At 39.9% G+C, this 18627-nt stretch overlaps 1 protein-coding gene across 1 annotated transcript in view; it reads left to right on the forward strand.

Annotated features, from left to right (window-relative positions):
* The window catches only part of NELL2 (neural EGFL like 2), a 130812-nt gene that overhangs the window by 84527 nt on the left and 27658 nt on the right, over positions 1 to 18627 (forward strand). The window contains exons 14-15 of the mRNA XM_044423050.1: positions 9464 to 9586; positions 10947 to 11042. Coding sequence (XP_044278985.1) covers positions 9464 to 9586; positions 10947 to 11042 — 219 coding nt within the window. The remainder of the gene's footprint in view (positions 1 to 9463; positions 9587 to 10946; positions 11043 to 18627) is intronic.

Here is an 18627-nt window from a genome sequence, read left to right on the forward strand (position 1 = left end):
AAAAAAAAAAAAAACCCTAGTTAAATAAATAAATTAACAATTAAAATGATGTTTAAATAAAAAGGTCTTAGCCTGGCGCCAAAAAGCAAATAACGACGGCGCCAGGCGGACCTCTCTGGGAAGCGCATTCCATAGATTGGGCGCCACGACAGAGAAAGCCCTCCTCCAGGTACTCACCCTCCTAATATCCTTCACAGAGATCTCCCGGAGAAGGGCCTCTGCCACCAATCTCAAGGGGTGGGAGGGCATGTATGGACATAAGTGCTCCTTTAGGTAACCAGGACCCAAGCCATTAAGGGCTTTATAGGTGATAACCAGCACCTTGAATTGGGCACGGACTTCAATGGGGAGCCAGTGAAGCTGACGGAGGACTGGAGTTATGTGAACACAACGCCCAGTCCCCGTCAGCAACCTGGCAGCTCTGTTTTGCACCAGTTGAAGTATCCGGACCATCTTCAAGGGCAGCCCCACGTAGAGCGCATTACAGAAGTCTAGTCGGGAAGTTACCAATGCGTGAGTCACTGTCGCCAGGCAGTCGTTCTCCAGGTAGGGACACAGCTGGTGAATCAGCCGAAGCTGAAAGAAAGCGCTCCTCGCCACCGCTGTTACTTGAGCTTCCAGTGAAAGCTCTGGATCAAGGAGCACTCCCAAGCTGCGGACCTTGTCCTTCAGAGGGAGTGCAACCCCATTCAGGACAAGGTCAAGGTCCCCTTCCCCAAAGCCTGATCTGCCAACCAACAGGACCTCTGTCTTGCCTGGATTGAGCTTCAGTTTATTGGCCCTCATCCAGCCCATTACCTCGGCCAGGCACCGAGGTACTTCAGCACTGTGACTTCAGCACTGTAACTAAGCAAAGTTAATAGTGCAAGGCCAAAGGACTGGGAAAACTTGTTTTCTTATTGATTTGAACTGACCAAGTAAAAGGGGTTAGACCAAGTTCAACAAGATCCAAGTCCACTGGCTGCCATTTACTTTTTAGGCCCATTTCAAGGTATTGGCTTTGACCAGCAAAGAGTTTAACCTCCAGAGCCTCCCATATCTTAGGAAGTGTCTTCTCTTCAGGCCTTTACCGACATAAAATTGCAAAGGGCATGAAGCAGGGCCTTAGCAGCTGTGGAAACAACCATCTGGAATGTCCATCTGAGAGAAGTTTGGTTAGGTGCCCCTAACCTTCTTGAACCCATGGACATATTTAGACATTTGAGGAACTGCTCAAATGGTACTATCACAGAATGCATAATCAGTGGATTGCTATTTTGGTTTGTATGTTTTAGGTCTATGGAGCTTAGGCTATATCTCATTCAGCTAGATTGTTTCTGTTGGGATTCTGCAACATGTCGTTAATAAGGGATTGTCTAATTTAGCTGGTTGCTGGCAGTGCAGTACAGATATGCTTCTTTTAAAGATATATTTTGGCAATGTCTAGTAGTTGCTCCATTTTCAGAAGAAGTTATTATACAGATAAATTTCATACTGGAACAGACTTTAATATTCACTGATGTACATGCTCTTCTAAATTATTTACTTGCTTCATGAAAATTAACAAATGTAAGGGAGAAGAGAAAATGGATTCTGTGTGCCCTTTCAGAGGCTAAAAGATCAATACTGCAGAACTGAAAGGAAAAATACTAACGTCCTATAAAATAATGTATTAGGAATTATAATGCTTTCCAGATATAAACACATAACATACAGATGCCAACTGCAAAAGTATACTAAGTGGGATATTTGGTCTGCTTTTGTTCATGCATATGTTTAACAGCTGAAAAGATATATGTATTTCATGCAAATCCATATATACATATTAAAGGCAGAAGAATATAAATAAAACAAGTTGTGGGTACCCAAAGGCATTATGTTGGAGACATATGTTGGAGCTTGCTATGTTGGATTAGGCAGTATACATCCTGCTGCCAGTTACGGATTCACAGGGATTTTTTTTACACTGTACTAAGAACTGCTGTTCCAGTAATCATATTCTTTCTTATAACTTGAACATAGTGTTCGTGGTTTTGCTTTTATATTTTGTAATCAAAAGCATATCTGCTGGAATGCAATGCAGAGGCTTTATAAATATATCAGTGGCACTCCTTAGTGGTGAGCTTTGAGGAAGAGACATGTAATCGACTAGCAAGCTATCTAACTTTAATCCTGGTTTAGGACATCCAGTTACACCCATCTGGACACTAAGATGTTGGCTATTGATTTCGTGAGTTGAAGGATCGGACTATAGAAATACGTATAACTTTGTTGCTGGTCCTTTGTGAACCAGGCAGAACCACAGAATTAACTGCAGCACCATTATTATCTCTGTCTGTATCATGAATTTGCCAAAATATGCCATCAACAAACATTACATTTAAATGACTATGATCTCTGCTTTAAATTTAGATAACAGAGTCAGAAGTCTAATAAACTCAGTGTTAAAATTCATTATTTTCTACTTAACTAACAAATGCCCCTTTATGTAGTAGAGTTGAAAATCATACATTAGTTTTTTGTCTGTCCCCTGCAAAAAGGGCACCAATTAATTCTGTGGCTGTTACCAAAAAAATAATGCTGATACAAAAATAATAGCAAAAGGAGAGCATACCAAGTAGCTGTTGGTAATCACACTTTAGGTCTGGAAAATGATGCAGGCCATTATGGTGGTGATGAACTGATTGCATGTAACTGTCCACTCAACCTGAAATCTCTCCCCAAAGAATTCCATTACAGCAGTAGAGTAATAGATGGACAGGCTCCCTTTCCAGAATGGAAAACAACAACCTTCTTTCATTTCTCTCCTTTATTATTTAGTTGTTTCTCTAATGGCAGGGTACCTTTTGGGGAAAATTCCATTATAAAAACTCTGACTGCCTAACTCTTGTAATCTCCTGTCTCAAAACCACTGAGCACTGTTGCATTACTTTCCTGTTGTTAACACAGTGTAAGCTATACTTGATATCATTGGGAATATCAATTTTTGGAAGTTGTCCTTGACTTGTTTCCTGTCTTTTATGCATTCAGGTAAGGACCAAACTAGATGTTTGTGTTAAAATCACTGTTCGCCACACTCTCATATGAAGTGTGTATTTAACAAAAGGAATGTAGAAGAGGCAAGTAAAACCCAAGGCTCTTCCCCATCCTATTGTACTGCAGTATACCGTACTACTCTTTGGAGCTTTAAGCAGTTATGGGCTTAGCTGAGTACATGCAAAACCTGATTAAAGCACAGTGCAATAAAAAGATCATTGTCCTTTCTCCATATCTCTGTGTGTGAGAAGTAGATCCCTGTGAACCCACCTTGTATGTGAATGAAACAAACATGTCCCATGCATCTATTTCGGTGCTAATACACTGGCGTCATTTTACTGAGAGCCTTTGCAGTCAATTTTATCTTGCTTGTAATGGAGTTTTCACACCATGGTGACCAAACAGCACCATGACTTGGTGGGCTGGTTTGGTCGACACATTCACCTACGCTGCAGTGCAATCCATCCAAAGTATGTCAATCATCTAAGGCCACATGATGTTCCTCATATGCAAATGTGCCACTTCCTTCCCCGATCGGGCCAGCTGGCAGGGCCTTTTCCTACTTCCTGTTGCAGCAAACATTTCCAGGTTTGGTTTGGCTCTTTTCTCCACTTTTTACCATTTGTTGGAAGGGGAGAAGCAATTGTAGAAAGCAGCTGTCAAGCCACCTGTTACAGTCCTGGTTTTGGTATCCACAAACATTCCTTATGAGGTGCCCCAGCAGTATCTTGGAAAGGCTGCCCATGGTTGCCAACTTAAAAAAAAAAATCAGGGGTGGGATGAGGAAGGCCTGTAGTACTTTCAGGCTGGCAATGGGACTCAGGAGGGGTTAATGTAGAGAGAGGTACCTACTGGTACAGTCCAGCAGGCACCCACCCTCTCCACTGGTTCTGGGGTACAGATAAGTAGAGCCCCCATTTTCAGGCATTTGGCAGGTATCAGAAAACTGCTCTCAATTGCTTCAGAAAGCTGAAGAAAGGCTTGCTTGTGAAAGGGACATGTTAAGCAAGATCCTTGGGGGTTTTGTGAGGGAGTTCATTTCTTCCCATGGCCCCCTAACTTCTGGAACTGTTGCCAATATACTAGCTATCTTAGTGCCACTTTGTATACAGCTGGAACCACTCAGCAAGACAGCCAGGGGCTTTGTCACTCCTGCCAAGCAACTCATTAGCAGTTGGGTTTGATCCATGTGAGGTTCCATCATCTGGGTTTGAACAACATGAGAATCCTTTGTGGCTCAAACAACTTCTAGAACAAGCCATGGGTTGTCAGGGTTGCTTATAGCCACGCTTACACCACCCTGAAACAAGCAGGATGTATAAACTAACCCACCTTTGTCTAGAAGCCACTGTGGTTTAGTGTGTTGCATGAACATAGCCTTTGTGGTGCCTCTGTTAATGTATAATTTACCACCATCAATTCACCACAGGTTCTGTCTGTTTATGTTTTCTTGTTTGGAATTAAAGCCTGCCTTTCAGAAGCTTCTCAGAAGCTATCCTAAAAAGATATGAAAATAGTAAAAATGCTAATATACAACTAGAATGCAAATAAAAAGAAAATGTATAAAAGCAAGTCAGAATAAGCAACTTAAATTTAATCAAAACTTTAACAGTATTTTTCAGAGCATACTTGAAAACACAGAGAGAGATCCTGCTGGATTTCTTCATGGAAGGGGCTCCATAACTGAAATGTTTAAAAAAGAAACACTATTTCTGGTGGCCAGGGAATAGGACTGATGTAAAGGGAATCTAGAGGGACAAAAGTGACTGATATGACAAACTCATAGGACTCTACTCTTCAAACACCAGGCAGTGGAAGAGGGCAGCTGGTTAATGAAACCGCACAGAAACTGAATAATTTGAGCTTGGTTCTTAGAGCTATCAATGCAAGGACAAGGCCATTTTTGTATAATTAATACGTGAAAGACTGCCATCACTTTCCATATCTGAAGGTAATTTTAAAGGCAAACTGCTACATTATATAGGCAATTTCTTATGGTAAGAAATTTTTGCTTCCATCCCAACAAATCCATATAATGGGATAAATTGAATCTATACTTTCCAAAGGTACAATACTTTCCAAAGGAAGCAAATAAATAGATATTTGGGTATTTTCTTTTTCCCAAGATATACCATTAACATTACATTACATGAAATAAGAAAAAAATCAGTGCATTTCAATAACTTTATGAGGCCAAGATGATCTACTTAATTCTGTAGTACACCTAACACCATAGCCCTAATCTGCAAAGCTGTGACTTTTCTCTTTCCTAATAGATTGATCCTATCATGTAAATGCTTCCCCTCCCTGCACGCAGTCAGCCTGTGGAAGTCACTGTTCCTGGAGGTTACCAAGCTGTACAGTACAGCAAGGTTATTGAGGTAGCTAGAAATTATGTAGTTGTTCATGCTGAGTTGAGAGTAATTAAACTGCATGCCTCAAGAACTGAAAACAGCAGTTTTTAAAAATATGCTTTGCTGAATGTTTAAGAATTACTGGACCAAATGTTCTGAACACAACAGTAAGATTTATTATTTGAACCAGAGGAAAAACTAGGGGTCACAATATGGCTGAGTTAAGACACCTTTTTTCACTTTCCCAAACAATAGTTTGGAGAATCAGGAATGCATGTCTTCCCTCTTTTCCCTGCTTCTTGGTCTGCAGTTTCATTTTCTTGTTATTGTATTGCCCTGCTTTCCCAAGGCCCAGGATGGACTAGCAGATCTGGGACAATTAATAAGGGATACTTTCTGCTCTACACAGATCAGAGAGCAGAGGAAGCTGCCAGAAAGAAGGTTCAGACAGGAATAGGGGTCACTAGCATTTCACAAATCGATTAAATGGGGCGTGGTTGTAAGACACCACAGCCAGCATGGTTCAGGCAAGAGGTGCATTCTGCAGACAGTCAAAAAAGGGTTCAAATCAATGAAAAGCTAGGAGGTCTGGCGCTAGAAAAGGAGCATAAATGTTGTTTCCAGCAACCTTCTGGCCCTCTGCTGCTTGTCTTAAGCAGCAGCTGTCAGATCCAGCTGCAGGATGCAGCTACAGCTTCTTAGGAGAATTTGGGGAAAGTCTCCCTTTGAGAAGCCTCTCAATCCTGAGGAGTCATCTACTGCAACCAAACACTTTTCCTGGCCTCAAGGAGTCTTGCCTCCTTCTTCAGTCTAGAATACTTATGAGGGTCTCTTCTCTTCTGTATCTTTTTGTCCTGCCAGAATACATCCTGGGTGGGTAGTAGTGAGACCCCATAACCTCTAGGCAAGTCCTGAACCTTAACTGCTGCTCTAGGTTCTGAGTTTTGCTTTGAGGAAAACTCCGCAGTCAGAAGATAACACAGAGTTTGTATTGCCTTCCAAATCAATCTATGTCACCAGTTTTATCTCCAGACCAGTCTATTAAACAGCCTATTGTGTCAAATCATGTGTCATGATGGAAGCTCATGTTCATTTAACCACTCAGTATTGTGAAGTAATGAACTTCCATGCAGCATGTTCATGAAACGTTTTAGTACATTATAAATGATCTAAAATTATTAATGCATTTAAGTTCTTTGCATTGCTTCTTGCTTTTATCTTTGTTTTGAAACACATGGGATTTTGTATTTTACTTTACTATGTTATTGTATTTTAAGAATTTAGGTATTTTTCTGAGGACCAGTCAGATGGCTTTGACTAGTGGGTGATGGAAATAAATAAAATTGAATAAAATCGTAAACTCCTTGCACATTGTATGCAATTTTGGAACTTCTAAAGCCCACAGTCAGTGGCACAGTTAGGGTTGGACCTTGAGTCAAAGTCCAGGTCCCCTCAGCCCAATCCTTACCCCCTAATGAACCCCCAAAGTGTGGTAGATAGAAAATAAATCTCCATTTTATTCTTGCAGCCATGATGACGCGATGATTGCCACACACACTAAGAACTTGTTGCTGTTTTTACATCACCATTGGCCAGTAGTTTTTGCTGTTTTGACATAGTTGCAGAGTATATATGCAGTTCTAAAGCAGTTAAAAGGAAGGGAAGGAGAGATGCTTGTAGTGTGCTTCACAACTAGATACACATGGCCTTCAGACTGCCCATAGGCAGTTCACATCAAGTGGATGGCACAGGCTTTACTGGAATCCACTTTTGCTCTGCGAGAACCAAGAATGTAGCCTAGCATACACCCCAAATCCTCTTGGGGCAGCATGTTGAAGGAAGAGGATGAGTAGCAGCAGGCACACTGCCTTCTAATGAAGCTGGTCTGCTGTTCCTGATCTTCTCTTTGAAGAACCTCTGATCAGCATCACAGGAACTCCAGGGTTCCCTGGAATACAGTTTGAAAGCTACCTAACCGAAGCATCAAAGGGGCTGTCATAATGTATCTGAGCCATCTAAAATTATATTTCTCAAAAATTAAAGAAAATGTCTAGTTAGGAGCTTGGCAGTAATCTAAAGTTCAGGCAGGTATGCAGTCCTCATGTGGTTAACCCTGCTTGAAATATTTGGTGTCTATAGACATTCACGTAAACATATAGCACAATCCTATACAAGTTTAGATAAAAGAAAGGCCTGCAATTCTCAGCCAACCTTCAAGGAATCTGCTGAAGATTTCAGGCCTCCGGTCTCTATTGTTCAATAGCATAGGACTGGAGATAAATAAGTAAGCACATATATTGAACATTAACCATATCATGCATCCTGGGGTAACTGTAATCCCCCTAGCCTACACTTACTCTTAAGTAGTCCTTCTGAGTTATCCTTCTTGGACATTGTTGCAAAGTTCCTGGCCTAAAACACCCACAGATTTAAAATCCATTCAGGGAAAAGTTTTTTATGATTCTTTCAAGGTTGTAGGCTATGCTATTGTTACAAAGATCAAGGATCAACAGGTCAGGCATTATTTTGCAGATTTCCTTGCTTTGCTTATCTTCAGAAAAGCTTAAACTTAAAATTACCTGTACAGTGGCACCTTGGCTCATGAACTTAATCCATTCCAGGACTCTGGTAATAACCCAAATTGGTCGTGAGCCAAGTTAAATTTCCCCATAAGGTTCAATGTAAATAAGGTTAATCCAGTCTATAACTATTCTTTTTAATCAGAAAAAATTAAAGCAAAGTGACAGAGAATAACAAAGATCGAGGCCATCTTCCCCTCCTCCCACCCTAAGCTCGAGCACGGCCATCTCCCCGCTCCCCCAGCATGACTGTTATCGCGCCCCTCATCCCTGCATGTACCTGTCATCCCAGTGTGGTGGGGGGGGGGGAGATGGGCGTGATCACGGGCATGCTCAGTTTGGGGGAGACGGGTGTGATAATGCTGGGGGGGAGATGGCCGAGATCCTGGTTGCACTTCTGCAGGAAAGATGGGCGCAATCACAGGCATGCTCGTGCAGGAAAGACAGATGTGATCTCAGCCATCTCCCTCCCACCCCCAGCACGATTGTGACCAATGAGGAGTCAAAACAACCTGAGTCAAAATTTTTATGAAATTTTTGTTCATGATCTGATTTGTTCGTGAACTGAGGCATTCGTGAGCTGAGGTACCACTGTACATGTCATTCCTATGTTGAGTAAAACCCCTTGAAGGAAACATTTATCCAGAATAAAGACTTGCCTTACCTGAGGCAATTTCATCTGAAATCAAAAATTACCCCACAATGTGAACACTGCTAGGGATTCTGTTTTTTGTTTGGAGAAGGGATGAGGGTTGAAAATAAAGCTCTGGACATTCTGATAGACAAAATAATGCCGAGCATTTACTGAGTCAGTGTGATGCAGCATCAGACTAGAGCCCAGAATAGCGAAGTTCAAATTCATGCTTAGCCATGATGCTTATCTCATATCTCTGAACCAGACACTGTCTCTTGGACTAACTAAATTACGGGCACATATCTTGCCCTGAACACTTTGGAAAACAGACAGGACAAAATAAATAGAAAAAAATAAATACCATGTATTGTTTCAGCATTCAGAAATTGTGACTGCAGGTTATCTGTGCAAAATCCAATGTGTCCTTTCATCACCTTTGAATCTTGCAACTGCATGCTCCTGGTTTCTAAACTCCAAATTAGATGGGGAATTTTAGCGCACGATGTTATGTATCTTTAGACAGGAAAAGGTCCTAGAACTCCTAGTGTTCACTGGATGGGATGGTGCCCTCATACTGCAATCCTGCAGACCTCAGTGTGAGCCCCATGGAACACATTTGCCCCCTCAGTAAACATGCATAAGGTTTCCCTGTTATAGCACATAGTTGCACATGCCTATCCATAAATAACAATTACCAAATTCACTGGGGCCTACTTCCAGGTAAGTAGGCATAAAATCTGTAATAAGGAGTACTTTTACTAGCAAGCTAGAAGGTGGTTTAAGATCCTGCCATAATTGGAAGAATATATCAAAGCATATCAAAATATTCATATATGTTGCTGACTTATTAAAGTAGCATGTGTTTATTTTTCACCTTTCAGAGCACGATGAATGCCTCACAAACCAGCACAACTGCGACGAAAACGCACTTTGTTTCAACACTGTGGGAGGTCACAATTGCATTTGCAAGCCAGGCTATACTGGAAATGGCACTGTGTGCAAAGGTAAGCTTTTCAGACAAAAAACAGTTGTGTATCTTTTCTTGCTTAATTTTACCTTCAGACTGATAAATTAGAACATTGTCTGCATGCCTGCAAGATAAATATTAATAATTGAGGTGCAGTGCCTTTAAGCAGTACCATCTGATAATCACCAAATGAAATAATTCCATAATTCACCATTATAAATGTCAGCATAGATACTTACAGAGCAGGAAACATATGTTTGCCACATATACAAGTGATGCACTGTAGAATTTCAGGTAATTACAACTCTTTGGCACATGGCTTACTGAATGGCGTAATCCGTTCAGTAAGAAATGTATTGCCAATAGATTGCCTCATATCTCTTAAAAGTTTCCTTGCACTTGGATTTCTTCTTCCCAGACTGTTGGAGTGGCGGCCAAAATTTCTAATTAGTAGCATTATAGAAATCTCTAAATTCTGTAAAAGAAATATTGACCTTGCTACCTGCTGAATGGGCAATATTTATTATACAAACAAATGATTAAGGGACTAAGCTCAGTTAAACCTTTAGTATAACATCTTGATGGCCCACAAAAGCATGGTTAGAGCCACTGTGTGGTCTTTCAAATGGAAAACTTTCCTTCTGCCAAGATCCAATTATATGGACACGATTCTACAATCAAGGCATCTGTGTGGTTTTGAGCTTTTTAATGTTGCTCTTCCACCATTGGATAAAAGTGCCAAAGAAGCTGCGAGTTTACGACTTTTTTTCAGTCAGTCATCCTTATCATCAGCAAAGGACCTGTATGAAAAACATTGCATGCTGATGCTTTGATGTCTTCAGATCTTGGAACATCAAAACATCATTGGCTACCATGTAAATTCAGAATTCTAAGGTCTTTTGTCTTATCCAGCATGGCTCTTCTTGTTTTTTTATGATGGGATGGACAGTAGCAGTGAGAAAATGTGTTACAAATATAGGAAACTTGGAACAATGACCCATTCACATGTAATTCAATGCAACTACAGGACAAGTGTGTATAGGGGATGGGGTGGAGTAGGATGGGCCATGCACTTCTACTTTTAATCAACAACCCAATAATGTCATTTATTGGTGGTTCATGGTGCCCAGACCAAGCAATTCTGGGTTGTTCATGGGTTAAACCCAGTACGAAACCATGGGCAATTTTTGCATTAACTCTGGATTATTTAACCCATGAACAACCTGTTGCTTCTGGGTTCAGTTCTTGAATTAAACAGCCCAGGAATTGTCAGTCCTATGTGTGAACTGGAGCAGTATCACTAAAGACTATCACATTATTTAAGGAATACTCAATATTAAGTTGTTGCTTTTAAAATAAAACTGTGAATCCTGACATGATTTTTTTAATGGTTTCAGCTTTTTGCAAAGATGGTTGTAGAAATGGTGGAGCCTGTATTGCTTCCAATGTCTGTGCATGTCCACAGGGATTCACAGGTCCAAGCTGTGAAACTGGTGAGAAAGTCTTTCTTTTACTTGACAAGAGAGTAAATGGTATACAATCAAGAAAATTTCAAAATGCACTTCAAAAGCAAAACCTGTGGTTGAAGGAGAAATAGCTCTGTTATTTTCAGTCAATTTTTCAGTTGTGGTGGTACAAATTCATTTGCCAGGTAACCAGGTGAACTGTAAAAGTGAAGGACTTGCATGTAGGGAATAATGGTTACCAGGTTTTGATCTTTATGCATGTGGTTTCTATTATTAGTTATTTTGTATTGTGCTGAATTTTAAGCTATCCAGAAACCTGGGGTTATTTGCATTGAAACAGAACTATTTGGACTGGTTTGCACTGAAACTGAAGTGAAATGAAAATTATTTATTTCAATTTAAATTGAATTTGCATTTTCATACAGTATGTATGAGTGGAGCAATTCCAGCCCCCAGGAAAAAATATGCAATAGTGCATCACAGGAACATTTTATACTAAAGAGTAATCCTCCATCTCCTAGCAAAGGATTTTTCAAATTCCAGGTCTGAGATTGGAGGAGTTCCAGCCTCAGAGTTGGGGATCTGCAAGAGAAGATTCCCCTCTTCTTATCATAGCTGCCTTGTGAAGAAGTATGCTGTCTGATTCTCTGAGGCTGTAACAGCAACCTTGGAAAAGTGGTTCAGTAGCTTAGGAGGGGAGGAAATGAATCCTACTTCCCTCCCCATTAGAAGTGCCGGAGGTAGATGGCTGAAATCAGCCACCTTGCTCCTTTGCAGAGCAGACGGGGCCTGGAGGCAACCTTCACCTCTGCACTTTGCCCAGTCTGCGTAGGATGTCCATGATCTCCTATGTTTGGAGGGTTGCTGGCAAGCCCATTGGATTATGTCAAGAAACAGAGAATGCAAGCATGCAGAAATGAAAAGAACATTACAGCTTATTCAGACATACAGGATATACATGCAACATGTGGGTAGTTCCCAGAAGGAACTACAAAGTTGGGTGGGGGAATCTCATAGCAAGTTTGCTAGAGCTACATGATGGTAAAAACAAAAGGGCTGAATGGATTTAGACAAGCAACCCAAAAAGAAGAAGTTCAGGACAGGCATGCATTAGCATCTCTAAGGTGTGCCTGGGGAACAGGACTTGTAACATGGTTTCCTGATCAGCTCAGCATACCACCTTAGCTGTTCTTATAGCACCAGGCTTTCAGCATCCATATTATAGCAAAGCTTTTGTTCATTTTGTCCTGACAGTGATAAGCTAACATCTTCATCCTGAGTGCATTATATATTATTTGGCATAAGCCAAACTGAGCTCGTTTGTAATAATTTCAGCCTCCTAGTTATGATCCAGTCAGTTCCATTATGCATGGCTTACATGGTATATTGGAATAGCTGGAAAAGAGGACCAACTTTTGACATGGATGCAAAAAGCTTTATCTCTTCAATAAGCTAACAACTCTCTGGAAGAATGACAGTCCAGACAGATAAGGACTAAACAAGCCATAATGTTCTTGATGGGAGTTGCTAAAAGGTGGTAGGTAAGTGTGTAGTTTTCAAGTTTATCTCTAGCAATGGATAATCAATTGCCTCAGCTGTCTAGCAAATCAAAGAGAGTTTTGTTTTAATAAAAGATAAGGGGCCTGAGAGAATCCAAAACAGAGGATCCTGTGAATTATAATCTGAATAAAATATCATGTGTTTGTTGCTGTGGCTGCTAAACTAACAATGCTTTAGTATGCTTAATTGACTTTAGTATGCCTAAAAGAAAGACATTCTACCTCTTTTGATTAACTGTATTGTCATTCTGTGATTCCAATCATTTGAAATAATGCAGATGAAAAACATTAACTTCATGCTTCTAGCAAATCTGCCTATTATAAAAACAGATCAGTTACTGATGCCATTTCTATTGGAAAATGGACTCTGGTTTACCTTAGAAGTGAACCTATTGCTGTCAGTATAAACTGTATCCCAAGTAACTCTTGGCACAGTGGTGACCAGTGCATCCAGGAAAATGCATCTTTTCCTGAAAACTGATTTATTTTCTAATATTTAGTTCATTTGTTTTCCCATACTGGGAGAAAATTATGAAGAGAGGGGTTTAATGCTAAAAATAAATGTGCTGGTATAGTACAGCACATGTTAAATTGTTCAGCTTTCTCATTCCATTTCTCTCCTTCTTTCTTTTCTTCTGTGACTTTCATAATAGTTTATGCATATATGAATGGAAGATACATGTATAAAAATAGTTGACTATCCCATCTGAGATTTTTAATTTATCACAAGTATCATGTGATACATAATATCAGAAAAGAACCAAAGTTTTATTAATCCAGGGTCGACAGGGTCTCTTAGAGTTTCCACACCTGTATTATAGTGAGTTAAGGTAATTGGAAATGGAAAGCTTTGATGCCTTTTTCTTCAGAAGTCAATGGATCAAAATCCTCCCTACCTTTTCATTTGTAACTAGTTGACAGCAGGAAAAAAAATAGACTCCACTGCTCTCCTGTTTCCAACTGTTTCCAATGAAAACAGTGAAGGAATACCAATATGTGGAAAGTGTTTCCTGAATTTCTAAAGAAAGAATGAACATGTCATTGTTAGAAGTCACCATGTGTGAGTGCAAACTCGATGATGACTTCCATGGGAATCTTTGCCTGCTTAGGCTAGCATCTAGTGGCATTTTTCTTCTTTCTTGTATCTTTTAAAGAAACAAAAAATTGATGCTGTAATATTATTGGGTTCTGAATACAGAACACTAGAATCTGGATCTGAAGTAGATGTCTTTTATTAATTCATGAACAGTGGCTTCTACCATCCATAGTATCTAAGGAGTCCTTCTGTCTAAAGGCCTGTTCGCACTGCCAATTTGTGTGTGTGTGTGTGTGTGTGTGTGTGTGTGTGTTTGGAGATTGCATGTATAGATGCACAACAGCATGGTGAAACAATCCACTGAGACTGCATGCTTCACACTGATTTTAAGCATGATTTGCTGTCCTGCAAGTGTTTTGTAAGTCTTGTAATAGGGCTGCTGCCAAGTTTCTGTGGGCTTTCATCATAGCCCTTCCCTTCCCTGGTATTGGTGCAGCCACCAGCCTCTGAAAACACTCAGACAACAGCTCTATAGTGGGCTGGAAACCAACCTCAATATCCCATGCTGTACATTTCATTGTGGAAGATAAAATCAGTCAATAAGGGACTAAAGAGTAATTAGACAAGAACTCTGTAGTTCCCCATTTTTAGCAGATTTCCTTGTCCTTCACTTTATACAGAAATTGGTAGCATCATGCATGATCTTAGACTCTTACACTCGGCAAGATCTAGGTGTAACAGGGCTTACTATCATTCTTCCCTGAACTAACTTATATGATTTTATGAGAAGACCTAGATACAGAACCTTTAGGTTGCTGTTGAAGATCGTGTGGCACACCAGGGTTGATATCTTGCCTGGCCCATGCAGCCATCTTTTCTGGCATTGCACCCATCTCCTTCCACTACTAGGGCTGTTTTACATGGATGCTAGAACTGGTGGTGCTGCAAGCTGCAAGCCACCTAGTCTCCCCCAGATGAGTCTAATAGTGCTGGCACTGTGTTGATAGGCTAGGAACTGAGCAGTTGCTTGAGTCTGATTGGCTCTGGGAAGCTGCCATGTTTTATTTCCCACAAGGCAATGCCCATCATGGAAAGTTGATGTCACAGTTGTGCTTTTAGCTTCTTTAGCAAAGGTAAATGATTAATAATTTCTTGTCCCCTACCATTAAAGAGTGAGCTTACTTCCTCCTTGTGGAGACTTCTGGAGAAATGAAGGAAGGCTTCTAGTGCAAGGAGCTGTGCTATTTTCTTAGTCCTGTTAGAAACCAGTTGATTTAAAGCTTGATTTTTGTATGGCCACATCATGGAAAGCTTGGGAAGCTAACCAAGAACTTTGTCTCTCCCTAACAAGAACTGCAACAGGAAACTCCTGAGTCCATCCAATGCAACTATGCCCAGGACCATCTCAAGCCTAAACCATATAATAACACTATCCACACATTTTGCATGCATAAGGGTTGAAAAATCAAAATTAAAATTCAGCTCGGATCAGTGATTTGCTTAGGTAATTGTTATAGATTAGATCTCTCAAGTTGTGTGTCACTTTATGTGGAAACTCAATATTTAGCATGTGTCACTGTTGCTCTTCATTGCAACTTCAAATCAATTTGTTCAGGTGCAGTGACCATGATAATAGAAAGATTCAGATTATGACATCCAAGGGGAGTTTGCATAAAATCTTTTTAATTCTAATACACATATTTGCCTAGCAAAATAGTCTTACTATTACTCAGAATATAATTTATTGTCAAACTACTATAAAACTTGTTAAGGCTGCTGATACAGCTGACAGAGTATTTTAACACAGCAAATGACACAAGAAATTTGTTTTCAATGACAGAAATCATAACATACGCATGGCCAATCATGTTCTAAATCCAAGATTCCTACTTAGAAGTTCCTGGTCTAGATTTAGCCCCAGAATGAGTCCTTACCAAATTCTGATCAAGGCGTGGCAAAACATTTGTGTACAGTTTTACTCAGCACATAGGAAAACATAGGATTTTTTTCCTTCCTTGTTCCCACTGTATGGGCAACAACAGGGTTCAGTCAAGACATTTAGGCCCGCAAATGGCAAACAGGTGCTGCTTGCTTCACCTCACTGGATCACTGTGCCCACTATAACCATCTTCCTTACCTCCCTGCGGTACACTTGTAAGCTTCAAAGGCTCATTGCTTTTTCCTCTTATTTCCCCCGTCTTTCTTGTCCCTTTTTCTTCCTTTGCTTTGAGAAGGAGGTACACAGTGAAGCACTATGGAACAAATGAGGGAAATGGTGTTCTGGAAAAGCATCTGCCATTTTACCCTAATGGCAAATAGAATTTAAAGTTTAACGGCAAACTGTTAAGCTTTCCATGTTTTTTGCCACTGCATCAGAGCAGATGGCAGGTTCCTTTGGCTCAGCAGGTCTAGCTAACCTCTCTACCTCATGATATAGCATTCTTACTCAAAGCAACCCATTGTGGTTGACTAGGAATAATGGCCCGAGAGAGCCGTAGGAGCCCTTCCGACATTCCACATACAGTTTAGTAGTACTGTCTTCCTATCATGTACAGCTAAGTATTGTATTCTTAGAGTTACTATAGGAAAATCTTGATCTTGTAAGTTTCAGGTAATAGTAACATGCTGTTATATATCACATTCAGATAAACAGCTCAGTTTTCTTTGGAAATTAATCAAAATAATTAAATTCAATATGAGGCACCTGGCATTAAGCAAAAATTATTTTTGGTTGCCCTGTTATATTAAAATGTTTAGCTTTCAGTGCATTCTAAACATTTAGCTTGACAAAATGCCTAAAATCCAGAGTATGCACCAGCCACAAGACTCAATTTGGACCTTGACAGAGTAGTTGGAACAATGGCCCAATCCAAAATGGCCCACATAATCTTAACCTCCTCTGGCAGTCACTCTACCCTACTCCCTTACCTATCAGCTTTTAGAGAAGTAAAGCAATAGACACAATCTTGGATATCCTATATACCTTTCCAAAGCTAAATCATGCAAAGAGCCTCATACAAGTTCCAGTTCCAGTTCTGGTCATTTTGGAGGAACCCATCTTTGCTTCAGGAAACCAAAAACAATCAAAGGAGTCTAATTTAGCTCAGTCTTTGACAGAATCTGATGCACACCCCTACTAAAGTATCTAAGAGAATATAGATAGATACCTAAATCAGAAATTTCAATGACCACTTCTGCTGCTGCTGCCACTGCTGCTGCTACTACTACATTTTATATATATATTATTTCTAGTACAGAGTTGTTGTTGTGAAGGTAAAATGGAGAAGAAGATGGCTATGTTGGACTTCTTGGAAGAGATAAAAAAGCAGGATATAAATGCAATGTAGTAAAGATGGTGACAACTTTAAATATAATAACAGAAAACAAGTTCATCATTTTTCCACCACATTTTCCCAGTCCTAACCCTATCCTGGTGCACAACCCTAATCCTAATATATGGGTAGAATGCCATTGAAAATATAGCGATTTTGAAAAAGTCTTCCTTGAGTAACTTCTGCACAGCTCATCATTTCTGCCCATTCTAAACACATTCCTAGCATCAAAATCTCAAGCAGAATATAATAATTACATATAGATGAAGTGAGTAAAACAAAGGCACCAGATAAAAGTTGCCAAATAGAATGAAGTCTGACTAAATTGGTGCATTGCTGTGTAATGGGTGCCAGCCTTGCCACCTGGATCATAGTCCACAATTTAGGTGTGGCCATGGAAAAGGCCCTTTCTCCCATCGCCTTCACCTGTATCTTTATCCATAAGACATCCTTTGGCCATGGAGGAGGGGTCCTGCAGATCTAGGTGTGGGGAGGAAACATATGTGGAACAATTGATAGGTGTGATATGAGAACTTCCCAGGATTTGCCTTGGCACTTTTAGAACCAATCGGAATTTCCAAAGACTCTTCAAATGAACCCTGTGTAAGATATATTGCAATAACTCAATCTAGATGACATGTGACACCAAGGCAAAAAACCAGTCTAAAAAATGAAAAAACTAAGACTTGCCCTACCCATCCTCCTTGTAGCAAGAATTACACAGATAATGTCCTAGGCCATATCTAAAACAGGTCACATTTTATTGCTCACCACTCCTGAATCTGTTCGGATGAGGCAAGCATATAATTGTTGTAAATAAGGAAATCTCTTAAAATGATACCAATTAGTGAAGCTTTACCAGTGACTATGTAAACCTGAATTACATAATCTAACCATGTTTCTCTTTGTCTTTAGTAATTTATATGACAATAAATGTTAAGATTATTTTTTGTAAAAATAAATAGTGCAAACTGTGGCAAGTACTGAACTCATGCTGCATCTATGGCAAAGCAGTCCACAGATTTATTCACTAATGAGAAATAAAGCTAGAGTTTCAAGGCACCTTAACATTTTAAAGGTTTTTTTTCTGGTTAATGAGATGAATTCTGTTGAGTTAAACTATACGATCTTTTACATTCTATGTGTATCCCAAGCCTATTTCCATAAATCATTCTTTCACCCACTTTAATTAGTATGCAGGACAAATGCACACCCATTTCTACAGATCTAAAGAGAAAATAGGTCAACCATTAAAGTTTGCACTTTTCACTAAGTCAGACGTGTGCCAGGATTTAATAAGTCAGACCGGGGTCAGTTTCAGTGGCTCCTTTATGTCATAAGAAATTGCATTGTAATGCATTTTTCCCTAAGCAACTTAAATGTTTTACAAAAGAGACACTGAATTTTCCTGTCACTTAATCACACCACTCAGAAAGCACAATGAATGAGTAGTCTGAAGGGAAGGAGAAAATAAATCTTTTTGTCTCTGTTACTCTCTAGTTACAGGCCCTCTTACATCTACAGAGGAAAAATTGGCAGCATTCAAAAAGGTCCTCCTTTTTCCACATGAGAATTCTGTTCTTTTTTTGTTTCTTAAACAATTGGCATAGACATGGATTCACAAATATTGGCTCAGGTTGCTAGACAGATATCTGTGGTCTCCATCAGTCCCTCTTAGTCCACCA

This window comes from Varanus komodoensis, unplaced genomic scaffold, assembly GCF_004798865.1.
Source record: "Varanus komodoensis strain SLA01 unplaced genomic scaffold, ASM479886v1 scaffold13_1, whole genome shotgun sequence".
NCBI classification, from domain to species: Eukaryota; Metazoa; Chordata; class Lepidosauria; order Squamata; family Varanidae; genus Varanus; species Varanus komodoensis.